The sequence below is a fragment of the Anoplophora glabripennis genome, unplaced genomic scaffold (assembly GCF_000390285.2).
Source record: "Anoplophora glabripennis isolate ALB-LARVAE unplaced genomic scaffold, Agla_2.0 scaffold87, whole genome shotgun sequence".
In the NCBI taxonomy this organism is placed as follows: domain Eukaryota; kingdom Metazoa; phylum Arthropoda; class Insecta; order Coleoptera; family Cerambycidae; genus Anoplophora; species Anoplophora glabripennis.
In genome coordinates this window covers 223,291-244,925 of record NW_019416928.1, presented here as the reverse complement: position 1 = coordinate 244,925, position 21,635 = coordinate 223,291, and the positions used below count along the sequence as shown (strand labels likewise).

The window sequence follows — 21,635 nt, the reverse complement described above, 5'->3', positions numbered from 1 at the left end:
GCTTAGTGACGTCATACATATGCAATACAATTTAAAAAAAAATTAAAATACTACCGATTTAAATTAACCAGTCTTTTCATAAAAAATATTAAATAAATTGTATTTCCAGGAGATAATAATTCCATTTTCTTTGTAATTGAAGGAAACTACTCCATTTCTAAATTAATTATATTTTATATCTGGCAAATTTTACACGAATCATCCCTTGGAAAATAATCACGTATATAAAAAAGTGCTCCAATTTTTGTAACTCTGTCCTTAAAAGTTGCCAAGAAAGACCAGTTTTTCCAAGAACGTCATCCCACACCTCTCGGCCGCGTCGCGTCTACGCCAATGACGATAACCCACATTACGGGCAGACTACAGAACTGTGGCGTCGCCTGCGTCGGAACGGGCGCCGTCTGGACAATACTCTTCTCCTGCCAAGAGCTTTCCTTGGAATTGGAGTCTGCTATGTGGAGATTTACGGCTAGAAAAACCTGGATAAAATCATGAATAGGATTTGTTTGTGAAGGGGATGTTGTTTTTAGTAAAATGGGAACGAATATGGAAGGACTTTCTATGTTATGATACGAGTCGTGAGGGACCGACGCTGATGATGACTCACTTGTTTATTATGGTCGTCTGCAATAGAACGCAACATCAAGAAACGTTTTAATAGCGAGCCGCATACATGTTTTTATTTTTGTATTTAATGGTTGTTGCATTAAACTTGTGGAGTATACAAAATGACTTTATTTGTATATATAACTTTGAACAACAACTTTACTTTGATACGAAACTGTCTCCTCTCCTGTCATATTTTTAGATGACTGAACACGACCATACAAAATAACCATTGATTATCCAAAAACAGAACTAACAGAAAATTTTATAATATTATAGTGGCTGCACCGCCATCTAGTAGTATTGTTAAAACTATAAAACAAACTACTTAACAATGGTGTCTTTTATAAGGCCGTACTTATCTTTCGAAAGTTGGACGCCAAATAGAATATATACCAGAAAACACAAAAATATATTTTCTAAAGAACGTACTAAAGATAATTACATTTTTCTATTCCCATGCTAATTGAATTATTAACCATTCATTAATTTTTCATTAATACAAATTAATAACCAATAGAAACGCAACGTCATAACAATATTCAATCAATATCAAATATAGCCTTGAGCATGACAGATCCAAAATTTGTCTGCAATAATTATTTAATTCTAACAACAATAACAATAACAATGTCAACAATGTCGTTTTCTACACACCAATGCTGTATATGGTTCCTTTTATTGTAGATTATTACAAATCATTAAAACTAGTTATGGATCATTCAATTACCCGCATACAATAATTTGCAACAACTGACGATTAAGAAATATGTTCAGCAAAGATAGTTAAATTGGTATCAATTAACCTACGAACAAATGCATGCTGTAAGGAGTTTGGTTATAAATGGAAAGGTAGATACGATTATACAATGCTATTTCAAAGACTTTCAGACTTCAGAGAAATTAGAAATGATCGATATTGGTCTGTAGTTCTCAACCGATGACTTGTCATAATGTTAAGTCACCCACAATGATAACATTACCTTTTTGTGAAAATTCCAACTGCTAAAGAGAATAAAAGAATGGGGGAATGTTCAAATTAATAACGATAAATGAAATATTATCAGTATAACACTTAAAAAATGAATAGGTATTGATAAAATATAGACGAAAAACTTCACATCCAAAACATTCGATTTTATACAGGGTGTCCCAGAATATATGGGCAATCTCTCAGATTTATATAGGGGATGTTAAAATAACATGACAAGTTCCTATAAAAATATTCCCTAGAGGGCCCCCCTTACCGATAGGTATGCCTACAGGCTCCTAAAGGACGCCACGGAAAATCGATTTTTTGTGTAATTTAATTATTTTTAGGAAAAAACAAATGTAAATAAAAGTGGCATTTTTTTTAAATAGGCACAGAAAGAATGCAAATTTCATCGGTTTATTTCTCTTTACGGATGTAATAAAAATAACATTTTTAGTTCAAGCTTCAAGTTATCTAAAAATATTATTTTTGTGCCTCTATCATAGAGGGCGTAAAAAAAATTGTACTACAGCTAGCAAACCAAATAAGACAAATTGTTTTAATGGGTCAATTTTTGAAGAAATCTTATTATTATCTATTGTCCATCATAAAAAATAATTAACTTACACAGAGTATTTTAAAAGTTAGTAAAAAAAAATCGATTTTCATAGGCGTCTTTTAGGGGTCTGTATATCTGTTGGGGGGCTCTCTAGAGAAAATTTTTATATTGTCTTATTTTACTGTCCCCTAATATAAATCCGAGAGATTGCCCACATATTCTGGTACACCCTGTAAAGTTTTTTACAGGAATTAAAACTACACCACTATTCGCTCTATTAATTACTTAAAATATGCGATTTTTGGTAAATGTAAAACAGGTTTGAATAATACAAAATACCTACGTCCTCCTATCCAGAAAATCTTTGTAAAACTATTTCAGAACAGGTATTACTCTGTCGACCAAATCTAACCGCTGTGACAACTGTTTTTCTGTTGTTATCGCAAGTGAAACTTCGACAACACTTTTAAACCCGCGTATGTTGTATGTACATCCCAAAGCTCACATGTTGGTGTTTTGTTCTAGGTTGGCCGCAGCGCAGGAGGCGGCGGCTCAGGCGGTGCAGCAGCAGCAGGCGGGGGCGGGCGCAGCTGATAGAATGGGGGGTGCGAGCGCGGCCGGACAAGGACAGGGGCCCTCCTCGCTGTTCCTCTTCTCCGAGGAAAACCCCATCCGCAGATATACGCGCTTCATCATCGAGTGGCCATATCCTTTTCATGCTTAATTTAAAAAACACAAGCTGTATAATATCGTGGACTCTTTCAAAAACGCATTCAGTAGTTATTAGTTGTAAAAGTATTCATAGACATAACCCTGGTGCCTTTTGATTAGATATGAGGGTCACATTATGGTTTCACGTCTTTCATATGTTCGTTCTGTAACTGTTCGTAGTCATGGCTGTAATAAATCAGTTGGTAGCGCTGGCAATGCATTTGCACTTCACACATAAAATTTCAAATTTGTTTGGTCTAGTGTTGTAGTGTAGTACTGTATTTTTTTAATGCAGTATTTTTTCTTTTCTGTAACCTTTTCAATAACTATGTCGAAATATTCTGTTGGGACATTTAAAATCAAATTAATAGATCCAGGTTGAAAGGTAACTCAAATTATATGTAATTCTTTTTCCATATCAAGCACACCTCAAATAATTTTGTAACAGAAAATAAGTCTTGGGAAATATTATTTATTAAAATACAAACACTTCATAAAGTTCATAGTTAGCTAAATGACTAAATTATGTTTTATAGAGGCGGCATGATCTAGCTTTTTAAAATCGGTGGCTTTGTGCATTTTTAAAGAAGTTATTGATTTATTCCTCTATACAAAAGGCTGCAAGTGCCCTTGCACCTTTTACGGCATATGTGATGATCAAGCATTAATAAATACGGATTAAACAGCTCTTTAACATTTTTTCAAGATCAAAGCATTGCCAGCGCTTTAAAAAATTGGTAGTCACGGTCATTGCAAAATATCACAGTTTTTATCTATAGGCAGATGGAATTTTAAACTGTTTATGAATTCCGATACCAATAATTAATGTAATGAATTTACTCGATATACCTATGATCTGTAGAACTACACTTTACTTATATTTTTCTTAACAATATGTTTACTCCGTTTGAATATGCCGTGCTTTCGACAATCATAGCAAACTGCATTGTACTGGCATTGGAGGAGCACCTGCCCAATTCCGACAAAACAATGTTAGCACAAAAATTAGTAAGTATTCACCCTCTTTTACTTTACTCACATTCTGATAATTATATATATCTGGTTGTCCCAGAATTCTTGGAAAAAATGAGTTTGTGCAATATTTGTTCCATAAGCTGGTAGTTCATTTTTATGGGGAGTGTTTATATGGTGGAGGTAGAAATGAAGCAATTTTGATTTTGCCTTAAAATGATTGTGGTAGGTATTTCTCAATACAGGAGCTTAATTATAAAGATTCCATCATTCGATTTTTTCCACATTTTGGGACATTAGATGCACATAATGTATGAAAAATATATTACTCTTAAATTTGTATTTGGGTACTGATTTTGTTTTGTTCTTTGTAGGAGAAGACAGAAGTTTATTTTCTAGGAATATTTTGCGTTGAAGCCTCACTAAAAATTTTAGCCTTAGGTTTCGTTTTACACAGAGGATCTTATTTGAGGAACATTTGGAACATTATGGATTTTTTTGTCGTACTAACTGGGTAAGGCGATTTCTTTCTTATAGAAACATATACATATATGTAAAGATTATATTTTACAGGATAATATTAAGACAAATTTAGTAATTGTTTTGAATTATATTGCTTAGTCTATAAAAATCTACCATAAATTATCCTGTGAAATACAAAGCCCAGTCGATCTTCATTAAATTTCAGGCTATATCCATCGACCAATGACCAATTTTAACTGTATTTTTTTTCTATTTTTCAATAATTTAAAAGGTCGATGACAGTTTTTGCTGAAGCGAATGTCGATGTAGATCTACGGATGCTCCGGTCTTTCCGCGTATTGCGGCCCCTCAAGTTGGTCTCCAGGATCCCAAGTAAGGGCCCAAGATGACCGTCTCACTTATTTTTACAACTACAAAACTCTCTAACTGTCTAGTTTTTTTAACCCGGCAGCTGATCGTGTAGAGCAGACTAGACTTAGTCTTAAAGATATTAGTTGTGGATATTTTTATAGTTTAGTCACTATTTGTGGTTATTACACAGTCGGTAGGATGAAACGGAGGACGTTTTTCGAAAGTACACTTTTTTAACAAGGTTTAAAGATATTAGGTATATACTTTCTTGTTTACAACTGCTAATAATTTAATATTTTAAAGTTGCTTTTATTCAAACAATATGTTTTTTAATTAAAAATATTTTTTGGCTTATACAATTTTTTAAAATGCTTATTATGCAATAAATAATTTTCTTCCTACAGAAATTTACTGATTTAAGTAATTGCTTCGAACATTTCTAAATCATGCAATATTTATCTAAATTATCGGATATATGTTGAACAGGGTGTATACCAATTTGGAATGGGGTTTTTACATAAAAAAAGTGTAGTGTATTCTTTAATAGTTCTTTAATAGTTTATATGAACCGGTTATATGTTTTTTTCTAAAATCATAAATAAAAACTCCCTATTTGATGTAAATGGTCATTGAAAAATGGAAACTTATATAGAGCTTATATCTTCAAAAAGCAGAACTTTTTAATTCAGACAATTTTTTGGTCAAAAATTAGTATACACCCTGTATCTAAGAGTATCAATTTTTAAGTAAATAAAAAAAGAGTAATTAGGGATGAATTTAAAAAATATATCCTTTTTACCAATCATTATGGAGCCGTTTATGCAACATACTGCTGCCGAGTGTGAAAAACGATTCTCTTTTTGTCCTACTGTTGTATAGGACACAATTTACATATTAAATGCAGTAAATGATCGTTGGTTGATTGGGACTTAATGGGTGTCGAAATGTTTTTTCAGTTTCAGCTATTTTCGATACTGATTGTGCCAAAATTATTATGGTATGCATGAGATGTTTCGTTTTATAGATAGACAGTGCTCGACAAATCACTTTTAAAATAGTTTTAGTCAGAATTTAGATAACGTTCATTTAATTTTAGTCAGTCCGTAATAGATAAGGTTAGCCATCAAAAGAATGTTGACCCGGAAGTATTAACTTCTTATGTGTAAATAATATAATATAAATGATGATAGATTTCATTTAGAATTTAATTATTAAATTATTCATAGTTATTATAAATTCAAATCTTGTTACAAATACATTTCGAATGCAAATCAACATAACTAAAAATGGGCCTCATTTCTAAAGTTGATAATTTTCACGATTTTTTTTATTGCCGATTTAATCCTCTGTAATGATGCAAGAATAGATAGAAAATTGTATTTGAAAATATACAAGGGTATAAGTTTTTTCATCAGAAATTTGAAATGCTGTGTAGAGAGTCAACTAAAATAGTAAATTTCTACTTAATCAAACCAAACTGTAGTACCAGAATTTCTTATTATATTGTTTTTTAATTCATGTAATTTTCTTTGTTATTATTTTAAATATACTAGTTAAATTGAGTAGTAGAGTACCTACTAAACTGAAAATGCCACAAATAAATAATTACAGGCGGTAGTCCGTAGATACTAATTATTCGTGACTACACAGTAATCACCGAAACATAGTTAACATTTTGAAAAACTTTCTGCTTCCGTTATCAAAAGTTTAGTTATAAACTTGACTTAAATTATATCCTTCGTAGAGATATAAGATATATAATATTTATTCTGTTATTACTTACCTCTTCATTGGGAATATTCAACCAGCAACTATAAAAATTTATGGAATTATTTGAAAATCACTGTTTAGCAAAATAAACTTGAACTCTTATTTTCGTTTCCCAAAATTTTTCTATTATATTGAATTTCATCAAAAGATAAATATTATCAAAAATGAAATATTGTTTTTAGAAAATATATCATTAATGTTATTAAATAATCAATATTTAGAAAGGTTTGTCGATAGAACCTTTTTATATTTATAGATTTTTTTATAGACTTTTATTTTTAGACTTTTTTTTGTTTATAGACTTTATATTTACAGACTTTTTTTCCAATTTTTTCCAATTTATAGACTTTGTATAATTAATAGACTTCCAATTTATAGACTTTTTTCCATCTTTGGTTATAATTTTACGATTTAGTTAATCTTAATCTTATACATAAACAATTTTGCAAATTACTTAATCAAACTGCTTATGATATCATTTTTAATTCACATTTCACCAGTAAATGAATTAGGTAGTGAATAAGAAATCTTGGTATAGGTGGCAACTCCATCAGCTAAATCTTCCCTATTCTACAATTTGGTATATTAAATCCATATGTATACATATCGCCACATATCCACATTTAAGGTAATATCGTGATATCCAAATAGTTACTTATAGGAATATGATGTTAGATTAGATATTACATTAGATTAAATGTTGTTAGATCCTGTGAACATAGAATGTATATTCAGATGTGAAATTTTCATACTAGTATGTCAATATAATCAATTACAATATACTCGTAATATAACGACAAAAAAATAAATAAATATAAAGACACTAAATTCCAGTTCCATTACAAGAATTGTACGATTTAAACAGTTACACAAAGCAAGTTTGAATAAAGAAAAAATAGAATTGGGCTTGAATGATCGATGAATAAACATATGTAATAAATATCTCCCTATAGAATTAATACCAACTTCTAATAATTTGAGGACACACTTATGTGGTGTCCCAAAATTAATGCAACAAAATTTGGTCACAGACTCTTAAGACAAATTTAGGGGACCCGTATTTTTTATTTTTGCTAAGTAGCTCTCTTTTTCGGAGTTACAACCCCCTGAAATTCGCCCCTACGAATATTTTTTTTATATCAGAACCCTGTTGTATGGGAATCACTAAATTTGGTACACAGGGGTTTTATGACGTGTGGAATCTGATAATGCTATGCTTTTTGGCGGGGAACCCCCTTAAAACACTTTTTCGTGGACTCCATATTAGTTTGCTAGAAAGCCATAGAGTTTAGAAATTTTTTTATCTTGATATTTTTTTCATAAAATGCAATGTTTTTCAGAAAAATGGCGAATCACGATATGCATTCGATCATATTTTGCCATTTTTCTCGAAAACATTGTGTTATACGAAAAAAGTATCAAGAGACATAAAAGTTTTTAAATTCAATAGCTTTCTAGCGAATTAATAATTTTTAAGAAATTTAAATATGCGACCAAAGTTTTGTGACTTCCCCGCCAAAAAGCGTAGCACTATTATGTTCCACATGTCACAAAACCTCTGTGTACCAAATTTAGTGATTCTCATACAACATGGTTCTGAGTTCTGAGATATAAAAAAAAGACTAATCTTGGGGCGGATTTCAGGGGGCTGTAACTCCGGAAGAGGCCACTTGGCAAAAATAAAAAATACGGGTCCCCTAAATTTGTTTTAAGAATCTGTAACCAAATTTTGTTGCATTAATTTTGGACACCCTGTAGATGTAAGTGTGGGTTAACGAGGTATATGTATCTCAATAATAACAGATGTAATGAAAAGGATCAAACAACATACCTATTGTTCATAAAAAGTGAGATTATAATGTGATTTAAGTAGACATTCACTGTTCTAACTTATACACTCTACAGAATATTTCAAATCTGAAATTTCAGTAAAAAAATTACTATCTTAGTATTGTAGCTTAGGCTTCATGAGATAATCTCCTTGAAATTGAAACTTATTTTTAGTGATGTGATTTGAATGAAGTGTATGTTAAAGAAAAATATAAACAATTTTGGAAAGAAATTATTATGAGTTCAAACTAAACACCCGTTTTTTCAGAGATCATCAACCATTGTTATATATGCTGTTATTTTTACTAGCACCACTCGCTTTCCTAAAAAACTGCAAAAAATCTCACATTTCAACATGGGGCACAATTATACTTTTGCTGCATCCATTATTCTTGAGTTCTTATGGCTTTTTATATATAATTCAAACCAATTTACGCTGAGTTTCACTTTTCATGGAGTTATCTTACTTGAAATTGTAACGTTTCCACACAAAATGTTTACCTGCAAAGCGATTATTCTGATATAACTAAATGCGCCTCGTTCTAAAATTAGTAAGTGTAAATGTTTTTACAAAAGTTATTTTAGCTATTTTTTTAATCTAAAACTTGATACTATATTCTAATTTAGCATCCTCATAATCGTCAATATACAGGGTGATTCAGATTTAATCTGGATAACTTCAGGAATCAATAGAACAGGTTAAAATAATGTTCATTCATGAAACAGCTGCACGCCACCTTTGCCTCATTAATTTTGAAGCTTTTTCATTTCTTGTTTTTTTCGATATTTGGCCTTGTTTCTGAAATATTCAATGAAATTCATGACAGTGTAGCGCCCGTAAATTGTATACAAGGTGAGATAATGTTCACTCATGATATAAACTTATTTCTTAAATCGCACCGTATTGGAAGTAGAGGGCGTTAAAGTAGGAATTTTTTTCCCGTTTTTCCCTCATATCTTTTAAACTTAATTATACTTTTAACAATGATTTTCACAAACGTCAGTTTATACAAATCACTGTGAGTTTTTCATGGGTTGCTATAACATTAAATGAAATTTACGCAGCTGGGGCGTTACCTCGGGTGCTACACTGTCACGAGTTTCATTAAATATCTCAGAAACAGGGCCACATATCAATGAGGCAAAGGTGGTGTGCAGCTGTTTTATTGAAATTAACTATTTTTTTTAAGTTTTAAACTAATGTAAGATGGGGTAGCACACAAAATACACTTCTAACAGGGGTAGGTGGTTCAAACTTAAGGAGCTTATGTAAGATCATAAAGAGTGTTTGTGTTCCGAATTTTACTTCAATCGGCCAAGTGGTTGAAAAGTTATGAGGGAAAAAACAGGAAAAAAATTCCTACTTCAACGCCCTCTATCTCTGAAACGGTGCGATTTAGGAAATAAGTTTATATCATGATTCATGAATGAACATTATTTTAAGCTGTTCTATTGATTCTTGAAGTTATTCAGATTAAACCTGAATCACCCTGTATATATTTTTTAAATAGTTCATTGATTGTTTTTTTATTTTAAAACATGACGTCTGTGACTAAAATCAAATTTAATTATATCAGAATAATTGCTCTGCAGGTAATTATTTCACACTAAAATATCAAAATGTTTCTATTTAAAATAACTGGCATAGGCTTCATGAAAAATGAGACATAGTGTAGGTATATCTTACCTGAAATGTGAACTGTTGCAAAAAAATCAATAATTACAATCACTTTATAATTACAGATAAATGCAAATTTTTATTAAAGAAGATATTCTTAAACAAATAAACGGTGTTAAAAATGTTTTTATGAATATAAATCAAGCCAAACTATAAAAAAAAATAAATTTTGTATTTCTTTTCTATTCTTAGTACACAAATCATATGTATAATAGATATTTGGATGTATTTGAATTAAACAGGCCTTGTTCAAAATTGGCATTCTTCGGTAGAAGACGAAACCTTTTTCGAGCATTGTCGTGGTGACGCACCACTACCTATAAACCAAAATGTATATTCGAATACCATAGATTTTCTGGCCTATGCCACACATCTCGGGACTGATGGCTGAAGTTATGTTTTTTATATTGATTTTGCTCTGTGGTTACCATTCTTATTTCAGGTCGCATATTAGATTAAAACATAGTGTTTTTTTAGAAACTTGACCATAGTTTTAGTTGGTACTTTTGAGTAGTGTTGGCTAGAGGCTAGATTTTTGCAGGTTTCTCACGTTGTTCCCTCAAGATTTCATTGCGGTGGACCTGCGAACCTTGCGGGCTATTCGAGTGCTAAGACCGCTGAAGCTAGTCTCTGGCATCCCTAGTAAGTAGATGATGTGTAGACGTAATTTAATACCCCTCAAATTTTCACTTTTTATTTCGATGCAACGAGACTATTGGCACTCAATGATGACCCGAAAACAGAATATCTGATGTACCTCATGCTATTTATCTTTCTTAATTTCTTATACCTTTATTTGATATAAAACCGAGCCTGTGTAAATACCCTCATATTTCTCCTATTCATAAACCAGTTTTATTTTAATTTTCAAATTGAAAAAATCAGAACCTCTCATTAAACTGTCAATGGTCCCCTTGTAGAGTTTCAGTAGTTAAGACTAAAGTTACTTCTAGTTTACAATGCAAGGTAGTTGGCAAACATAGTTTAGGTTGCTTTTAAAACTTTTATATGCTTTTTTAACTTATTCTTCTGTACTATAAAGTACTTTCCTGAATAGCAAGAGCATTTGATTTATACACATTACACAAATTCAACACACCACTGTATCTTTATTTGTTTATTTGTTGTGGTGTCAGCTGAAACGTTGTGACGTTACTTTTTATTAAGGATGACAAATATTAAATAACTTCCTTTAAAAAAAAAAGAATAAAATAATTACAGTTGATTATAATAAAGTGCAAATAATATTGAAAAGAAAATGGAAAGTGCAACCCATTAAAATCCAGAGTATTCCCCTAAAATATCTAAAAAAAATTTGCTGAACCAATTATGATGTAAACCATGGCCTACTTTGATTTTCCAGAGAATCAGTGGAAATTATTTTATTTAAAAAATCTGTAAAATGTAGTCTTCATCAAGATTACTTCAAATCTATCTCAAACTTCATTAACATATGATGTAGAATATTTTTTTCATACAAACAAACTCTTAAATATGTTTCAATTTCAGCTGAAAAATCAAAGATGCATTGGAAATTCCTGAAAATGATGAAAATTATAGAATTATTGACACTTCTGATAATAATTTGTAAATATTACAATCTGCTTCTGTTACCTACTTTTAGTATTTTAAGCATGAATTGCATTATCAATACCTAATATTGTGAAAATTATACAGGGTGAGTCATTAATAATGGTACACAGCTTAATGGCAGATTGTTAACGTCAAAATATAGCGATTGGGCCAAACATGCCTTAGTCAATTGTTGCTCCTTTTCGTTTTACAGGGTGTTAAAGTTGAAAAAATATTTTCGATTTTTTGCTATATTTTAAGTACGTATGGACCGACTATTGAAAAATTTGTATTCTACGTTTGTTGAGGTGACAAATACGAATATGCAAACATTGTTGGAGTCAGGTCTAGGGAGCGCTAGTTATACTGTCGTACCAATGTAAAAACATTTCTAACTTTTTGTATTTTACAATTTTAAATTTTTTAACAAGAAATTATTGAGCTACGTTCAATTTTTAATAAAAAAAGGTACACTTCGATAAACTCAACCGTTTTTGAGTACAGAGGTTTTAAGTTTTTAAGATTCGGCGGGAATTAAATTTGAAAACTAGCAGGTCTTAAGATACCAAGCCTGAATTAAGAATTAAGATAAACATTACAGTAATATTTTTTAAATTTAAATCCCGCCGAATCTCAAAAACTTAAAATGTCTGTATCCCGAAAATGGTTGAGTTTATCGATTTGTAACAAGTATACATCTTTTATTTAGAATTGAACGCAGATCAATAATTTCTAGTTAAAAAATTCAAAATTGTAAAATACAAAAAGTTAGAAATGTTTTTACATTGGTACGGCAGTATAACTAGCACCCCTTAGACGTGACCCCAACACTGTTTGCATATTCGTATTTGCTACCTCAAAAAACGTAAAACTACAAATTTTCAAAACAATCGGTCCATGCATAGTTAAAATAAAGCAAAAAATTGAAAATATTTTTTCAACTTTTAACACCCTGTAGAACGAAAAGAAGCAACAATTGACTACTAAGGCATGTTTAGCTGAATCACTATATTTTGACGTTAACAATCTGCCATTAAGCTGTGTACCATTATTAATGACTCACCCTATATAAGCCTTTATTACCAGTTATAGTCAGTGTCAGTAATTTGCTAATTTCTCATCATCGGGAATTTCCAAAGCCTCCTAGAATTTTAAACGAATTAAAAATTTCCCATATGAAAAAATATTCTGCATTTTCTATTGATAAAGTTTTGTTTATTGATGATTATGACTGATTACAATTTAAAAATGTTAGTCTTCTTATAGGTAAGTTATTGCAAGTTATTTCCACAGAGTTAAGCATTAATTGCATTCCCAATACGTAAAATTCTGGCAATTATATTATGTGAAGAGGTATTATTCACCAGTTACAGTCAGCAGTGTCAAAATTGGTTTATTTTTCATCTCTAATAATTTCCAATAAAAATCTAAGACGATGAAACAGAAATTTAAAACTTAAAGCCTGCTTAAAAAATATTATATTCTGTATTATTATAAATTGATGATAGTTCTATCCTGGGATTTTAACTAAAATAACTCCCTAAAGTGATTTTCTGGAATATCGTTTCCCAAAATATTTTACTGCGGCGATCTGGATGTTAATGGTGCACACTGTAGATCATATTAATTTGTTGTTTATTTAAAGAATTGCTTTAACAAGATATAAACCATTTGATAATAATAATACAATTAATCATGTGGATTTGTCAAAATTGATGAAGTTTCAGCTGATATTCGATCTGCTCACATTTGGACACTGTTTTATAAAATGTATGTGTTAGGTCTTCAAGTGGTTTTAAAGTCTATCATTAAGGCTATGGCACCTTTGCTGCAAATTGGGTTGTTGGTGTTGTTTGCTATTGTCATATTTGCTATAATCGGCCTGGAATTTTATTCTGGAGCATTGCACCGTACGTGCTATAGCCTTTACAACATAGGTAAGTGAAAATATATTGTTAATGTGTTGTAATGTAATCGTAATGTTATAGTTATTAGTTTTTTGTAATATACAGGGTGTCCCGTTCATGTTTCAAATAAACTTATGTGCAAATTTTTCATGGAAAAATAATGGGGGTTGTTCACTTAACGTTTTTTTCTTACATGCCATGTTTTCGATATACAGAAGTTGTTACTTGCCATGTGGTTTTCCTTAATTACTTTAAATCGTCGAAAGATAAAAATATACAAATTTGTACACGATTAAACATCAACTGTGAGTTAAGAATAATGTGCAAACAGTTTCTTTCTGAAAAGCAGTGTTGTCAATACAGGTAATCGGAGATTTTTCTCGAAAATGGTACATGGTACCGAATTTCGACAAGTAAACCTTTTTTTTTTGGAGTATGCTTTAGAGTTTACAAAATCTTTTAGAAATGTAACAAATTTTGACTTTTAATTTTCAATTACCTGTATTGGCGACACTGCTTTTCAGCAAGAAACCATTTGCACATTATTCTTAACACACAGTTGATGTTTACCCGTGTACAAATTTTGACATTTTAATCTTTAGCCGATTTAAAGATAATTAAGGAAAACCATTTGGAAAGTAATAACTTCAACACACTGTATCTCGAAAACAGGGCGTCTAAGAAAAAATGTCACACAAGCAAGTTTTTTTGAAGCATGAAAGGGACACACTGTAAGTTTAATTGACTAAGTGTTAAAGATGTATGGCAAATATTAGGTTTTTTATTTAGTTGTTTCTATTTTTAACAGGAGAATAATAAATATTACTTTGTCGACATATGTAAATTATTTGATTTTAATTTTAACTTTTAAAAACAACGAAGTAATATTATTTTGTATTTCAGTTTGTTTCTGATATCCCAAATTTTAAATTTAACGAGTAGTCAAACTACTGACCAAAAAAAATACTCTTATAAGTGGGTCAACAGTAACTAGGATTATACTATCTTAATATCTAATTAGTATTACTGAAAAGCTAGATATTTTGAAATAGAGAACCTTTCCATCTGTTTACAGAATGATTTAAAAAATTGACATGTTAAAATTCTTCTTTCATATAAATATTTCCAATCAAACTTCAGAAAAGTTACAGCCCTTTTTAAGTGGGGGAAAGTAAATTTCTTCAACATTATTCCCAAAATAGTTGCAGTTAGATAAATATCAGTATATTTTCTATTTTTTTTGGCGCCCTACAAGGAGTGAGGCTTTTTTTATTTCAAAGAAATGAATTTAAAAAATCAGAACAGCTCTATCCATTTTTTAGAAAGTTGTTATTTATTGAAAAATTTTGTTATCTACCTTAATTTTGGAGCAAAAAAACTTTTAAAAATTAACGCAGATGCTAATAATACAAATACACATGCTTGGAAAATTATTTTATATTTTGTTCTTAGATATAAAGTATTTTTGTTTTAAACTTATATTACATATCTTACGAAGTTCATTTATTATGGCAAAAATGTATTTACATTTAACTATTAATAAATATAGATAATGTAATATCAAAACTGATCAATACACTTAGTTTAAACATAGTTTTAATTGGTATACCAATACGAATTTGATGTAAAAACAATTACTTTGTGTGTTAGATGAAATTGTAAAAGAAGGAGACGAAGAAGTACCATGCAATACGGACAATGAAACACAAGCCGAGAGTCAAGGTAGCAACTGGTGCAGAGACGGAAATTCTGTTTGTCTGGAAAGGTGGCAAGGTCCCAACAATGGCATAACATCTTTCGACAACATTGGGTTTGCCATGTTAACCGTATTCCAGTGTATTACCATGGAAGGTTGGACCTCCATTTTATATTGGGTAAATATAAACGATTATGTTTTGTCAGAACATCATTAAATTCATTTTTTTTAATGATGCTGCGTTTTCAGATGAACGATGCCTTGGGCAGCATCTTCAACTGGATGTACTTTGTCCCACTGATAGTCTTGGGTTCATTTTTTATGTTGAATTTAGTTCTTGGTGTTCTTAGCGGGTAAGTTTTTTGTTTGCAATTTACACGCATGTTCTGATGTCCCATATTTGACAGAGAGTTCTCTAATGAAAGGTTGAGGGTAGAGCGCAGGGCAAAGTATTACAGAACTAGGTCCAAAAATATGATAAACGAGAGTTTCGAGCAGTATATCGATTGGATAACTGAAGCAGGTGAACAAAACTGCCCTCAAGTAGTATTTGCTAGAGTATGGGCCAGATGTAACAAAATATTTAATTGTACCATTAAATTTCTGCTTATCTGTATATGACTAGCAAATTTAATTATTTTTTTGCTTATTTCAAAATTTAAAAAACAATATTAAAAAAAAAACAGTTATATAAATTTATTGCTTTGCAATTATTTTTTAGATATACAGTGTGGTTGAAATATTTTTTATTAAATAAGAATGACATATTTAAAAACTATAACTTTCTCAGAATGGCTCATTCTAAGCCTCTTATGATTTTTGGGCACCAATTTTTCAAAAATTGTATTAGAAAATATTTCTATCCAAAATCTAATAACATCTACACCTCAAAATGCCTCTGTATCAGTTTTTATGATCTGTTTGTTTTTATTCACTTATTATTTTTTTAATCAGTGTCAATGTGATCTAAAAAACAAACCCCAAAAGAATGATAACGCAATTAAATTTGCGGAAGTTGCAGTTTCCTAACATTTCGTATTCGTATTCTTATGAAAACGTAGAAAAGCCGTGTTTTTTTTCTTATCTTCCAAACTTGAAATTATTTTGATAACAAACTAAATATTCCAAGTTTGATATAGAAACTTCAATTTCAAATACCTAATTTCAAGTTTGAAAATTTTGTGTTTAATCTCAAAATTCATGGTCGAATTTGAAATTTCGAATTTCAACTTTCACTTTTGAATGTAAATTTCCGAAATTAAACATAAAATATCAAGATTGAAACACAAAATTTCCTGTGCCAACTAAAAACTTCTAGTTTGAATTCGAAATTTTGTGCTTGGACTTGAAATTTCAAATTCGAGCTCAATTTTAAAAACTCATGTTAAAATTTGACAATATTATTTATTTCAAACTACAATGTTGTGTTTCAAACTCTGAAACAAATTTCAACTCAAATTTGAAATGTGCTAAAACTTGAAATTATTTTGTTTTAATCCCGAAATTTTGTGTTTCAAATTTTTCAAATTCAAGCTCAAAATTTCAAGTTCCAAAATGAAATTTCAAGTTAAAACTTGAATTGTGGACTTTCAATTTTCATACGTTTTCTTGGGGTATATTTAACAGAAAATATTTGAACTGCATTTGTTTCTTATTCTGGTAATGGTCTATACATATTTAAATTGGGACACGCTGAATTTTATAATATAACTTGAAAAGCAAATTATTTGTCCAATTAGGGTTATTTTATAACTTCTTTTAAAAACATAGATGTTGCTACTTTTACTTAGTTTCCCCTAACGAAAATGCTTTATTATTTAGTGAATTTGCCAAAGAAAGAGAAAAAGTAGAAAACAGGCAGGAATTTCTAAAATTGAGAAGAGCAGCACAGCTAGAAAGGGAGCTAAACGGATACGTCCAGTGGATTTGTAAAGCTGGTAGGTTGAATGCTAGAGGTAGTTTGTGCTAAATAAATTTATTCGTTATTTCCTCAAAGGAAATTCTATACATTCTATACATTCTGTACATTCTATTTTTCTTTTCAAAGTGTTGTGATACTGAAGGGAGAAATCTTAATTTAATCTTATTTCTTTCAGAGGAAGTAATTTTAGCCGAAGAAAGAACGACGGAGGAGGAAAAAATGCACATAATGGAAGCGAGACGGCGCGCGGCGAAAAAGAAAAAGTTGAAAAAGATGGGAAAGAGTAAGAGTACAGACACGGAAGAGGAGCAGGAGGAAGAAGATGTGGGAGATGATGGTAAGAACTAATTTTATTCCAGTTTAGTATGTGCATTTTTCTATATTTTTGCAAGAAACTTGGAATTTTCCTCTTGAAAATTTGAGTCTAGTCGAAATTTAGGTGACGATAATATTAAATAGATTTTTCACTTCTTTAATTGTGTTAGGAACAGTTGCATGGTAACGGTAATAAATTACCTTCTTTTCGTGTCTGGACCAGAATTATCACTCTTATTTTTAACTAACGTACAGTCCATTTTATTTACAATAGTAGTTCAAAAGTACCTAATGAAAAATTCAGAACAAATTTGTTTTACATTCATATATTTCGGTTTATTGTCTCTTACCCATAATTTGTTGCTTTTGTTTACTTTTAACAATTACTTATATAATTTTATATTCTACTGATATTCGTTTTTTAATCCACAGTATTTCTTACAGAGTCTAAGAAAAAGCTAAAAGGTATGCGGCTGAAGGAAAACCACGATATTAATTATGTAAAATGAGAATATTTAGATTTTTTAGTTAATAATTTGCAAAAATATGTCTCTTTCTTTGTAGTGCCTTTCTGCGGTCTTATTCTTCGTCGAGGGGAGGACTATCGCGAGGATTAATAACACATTGCGTAGCTTCCACTGTTCATTTTCGAGGGAAACACAAATATTTTCTTAAAAAAAGAAAAAACAAATTTAATTTATAAATTACACCAATTATATACCAAAAGGAATTAAATATACTTGATGAAAAGTGCGAATATTTTGAAAATTTCTGGGGTTCTGGGGCCATTTCTGTTGTCAAAACATTAACAAACTCATTGAGTTTTATCCAGATTTGATGATACAAAAAGCACTTTTTGTGTAACACTGACAGGGTTAGTTAACGTAATTTTTTATTTTTTGGTGTGATATCCGGCTCGAAGGACCAAAGAAATGTATGAGAATTATCTAAATTCTTAGGATTAATATTCCCAAAGGTTTATAAGTCTTGGGAAAAAAAAGTCCTGTTAAAAAATTGTTCGAAAGCACTAATAGAGAAGCGATATATATAAATTAGTATGACGTACAGTATGGTGATTTTCAATAGACCACTGGTGCTTATTATAGAAATTAAAAATTGCTTTTCAGGTAAAAACAGCCAGTTGTAAATGTCCACATAAATAATGATCCTGTAAGGAAATATAGAATTTTTACATGTGAAACGAATACAATGTGTGCCATATTAATTGTAATAAAACACTAAACATGAGAGATTCTTAAATACACAATGGTGATAATTAACAAACAACTAATTACCATGTAAACAGTACTTGGAACAGACAGCAGGCTTTCTTTCATCTTCCATTTATGTATGTTTCTTTCGAAAACATATAAATCTTTTACTGCAGATCATATATTGCTCAATGAGTGGAAACTAGCGTGAGTGAAAGAAAAATACATAACACTCAGTGCTGTTAATAAAAGAAGGATCAGTCCAAGAGGATACTGCTTCAGATATTGAATTATGTTCCAGTGCCAATGACCAATTATCATGAGGATATGGACAGTGGGGTATTTGGAAATAATTTGCATCTATATTGCCTTCACGTTGAACCTGGTGCAGTGATTGTCATGGATAATGTGCCTTACCATAGTCGATAAATAGAAAAATTACCAATATCTGATTGGAAAGAAGAAAACAGAATGGTTCAATGAAATATTTATTACAAAACAATATTATTAGCAATAGTGCAATAATGAAAAGCCATATACATGAAGTGTGTTATCGATGAAATGACCATACTACTGCGCATTGAACTCCATTGAACTAGTATCGGCGAATATAAAAACTTACATGAACTGACACTGTGGCATGAAATAACATAACTTTTAAGTATAATAAAAAAAGGATGAGCATAGGCAGATTGTAGCAATATTTGTCTATAAAAACAGAAATAGTATTAAAAAAAAAGTACTCGAACAATGATGTATATTATGAGGCATCAACATCTTTGATTTTGTCTTTTCCTTTACAAAAAGAAATCAGATTAAGCTCCTCACGTCGCAGTTGGCGGGATTTGGAATAGCCGCACTCATTTCAACACGCCACTACAACAACAGTTCTCAACTGACAAACAAAATATGAACTCGTGTTCTTTTCCGAACATCTTGTCCTTGAATGCAGTGTTGCCAACTTTGTTGAAAGGAAAAACCACAAAGCATCACAGTTTCAGTCCTCTTACTTTGTGGATATGCCTCGTACTAAAAAATATTTTTTCAAATTTTACCAAAGTAAATTTGTAGCAATTGGATCTCCAAGTTCGTAAACACCTATTAACCTATTATACAATCCTAAATTAAAATCTGAAACTTCTTAATTTTAAACAGTTTATATAACAAAGATATAATTAACAAACATATACAACAAACCTAACACCTTAACATTCCTGTGGACAGTGGAAGTTAGAAAACATCAGTTTTGCCCCTCATATACCTTTCTTAGGCCTGTGTAGCTTCTCCACGGTATTTTTGCATCGCATTTTTGTCGTATCTTTTCAAAATGTTCCATTCAAAGTATTAGGTATTACGTATTTTATATCTAGATTCTACCACAAGTTTTTCAGTGAAACATAAAGCGCACAGGTCAGCTTTGGCTGATAGAAGTATCTTGTCGCATCATACCTGAAACTGAATAGCAAAGTAAACCCTGTATAATTTGATCGTAGGTTCTTTGTAGTTTTCTCGACTTAGTCTGACTTTTATAAAACCACCAAGAACTCAATCCTGATACCTCTTGAACCTGATACGTTAGCTCTGGTTTTAGGAGTAGCTGTTTGCCGTAGATTTAATTATGATAGTTCTAGTTCTAGTTTAAGCAAGTAGCGATTCTTTTTTTTTTTTGAAATGTGAACATAAGTTTTTAGACCTTTCAGTTTTGCTTGATTTTATTGATCATGAAGATATCGATAAGTCTGTCGGGCAAAATTATTTACAGTTTTCAAAACATTTGTTTTTATTTAAACAAACATACGAGTATATTTGTTGTTTTAGCTCTAACAAAACCATTTGAAGAGCGGTAGATTTTGTAAATATCATTCTTATGTAAAATATTTTTGCCTGACGTAATCTGTTAAGATAATCGAACTCTTAAAAATATGTTGACTATTTTCTTTACAGGTAATGTAATCGGCACTCTCTATACAGGGTGTAGCACAACAAAATGTCTAAAAGTGAGAATTTTTGAAGTTTTATGTTATTTCTCTAAATATTTTCTGAATATTTTTTGTATTTCTGAAATTGAAAAATGTTTTGAGGTATGGAAAACGAGATTTTATCATCTTCAAAATTACTGTTTTTGTTGTGTAATAAAATTCTATCTAAAAGCATATACATTTTTTTCAGTGACATACCTTAATTTCTCTATAAAATTAACCGGTAAACTATATACAGGATGTCGCACTTAAATGCGATACAAGCCTGTAACTTCTTTAATTTTTGAATAATTTAAAAAAAAATTTTTTGGTAGGGTAAAAACATCTCTAACTAACTGTGATACTGCTGTTTTTATTAATGCAATACACGGCTAATTAGGACATCGTGGCCTGAAGATGTATCGAATTTGATGAAACTTGGTGATAAGACTTTTTAAGGGATGCTGAATGAGAATACTTAATCTGTTTTTTGGAAAAAAATCGCTAATACCAATTAACTGTTTTGACGTCAAAAAACGCGTCCTAGTTGGCTGTATATTGCATTAATAAAAACTGCAGTATCACAGTTAGAGTTTTTTACCCTACATTCTAAAAAAAATTTTGAAATAGACCAAAAAAATAAAGAAGTTACAGGTTTGTATCACATTTAAACGCAATACCCTTTATACCCCCTTAACTTTTCCACTTTGAATGCAAATTTTCAGAAAATATTTAGGGATATAACATTTTTTTTAAGCTTCAACAGCCTGTATCTGTGTTACACACTGTATATATAATTGAAAAGACTTTTCTGTTTGTAGAAATTATATTCATTTTACGTTATACAGGATGTTTTAGAAAACGGTCTCATAAATTCAGTAGCTGATAGAACGTCAAAATATTTGATTTTTTCTATGGGCCGTGCGTCTATCCACTTTTGTTTTTGAGATCCAGTGCCTCAACCACGAATTTTTAGGTCAAGTTTTGAGAGTTTGCTAACTATGAGCCTTTCTCACAAGGGGAGGCGGCACTATGTTGGTCATCTATTTGGCCAAGTCTCTATGTACTTAAAGAGACTCAGTAGTGTAGTAGTATATAACCAAATTCCGAAAATTCGATCTT

General features: G+C 30.7%; 1 protein-coding gene across 1 annotated transcript in view; it reads left to right on the top strand.

The window, feature by feature from the left end:
* The first annotated feature begins 2,736 nt into the window (after window positions 1-2,736).
* LOC108907193 (voltage-dependent calcium channel type A subunit alpha-1) overlaps window positions 2,737-21,635 on the top strand; it is a 67,675-nt gene continuing 48,776 nt past the window's right edge. Inside the window, exons 1-10 of the mRNA XM_023455696.1 lie at window positions 2,737-2,843; window positions 3,752-3,857; window positions 4,196-4,335; window positions 10,475-10,575; window positions 13,287-13,442; window positions 15,063-15,286; window positions 15,358-15,461; window positions 16,930-17,045; window positions 17,205-17,366; window positions 17,777-17,809. Coding sequence (XP_023311464.1) covers window positions 2,737-2,843; window positions 3,752-3,857; window positions 4,196-4,335; window positions 10,475-10,575; window positions 13,287-13,442; window positions 15,063-15,286; window positions 15,358-15,461; window positions 16,930-17,045; window positions 17,205-17,366; window positions 17,777-17,809 — 1,249 coding nt within the window. The remainder of the gene's footprint in view (window positions 2,844-3,751; window positions 3,858-4,195; window positions 4,336-10,474; window positions 10,576-13,286; window positions 13,443-15,062; window positions 15,287-15,357; window positions 15,462-16,929; window positions 17,046-17,204; window positions 17,367-17,776; window positions 17,810-21,635) is intronic.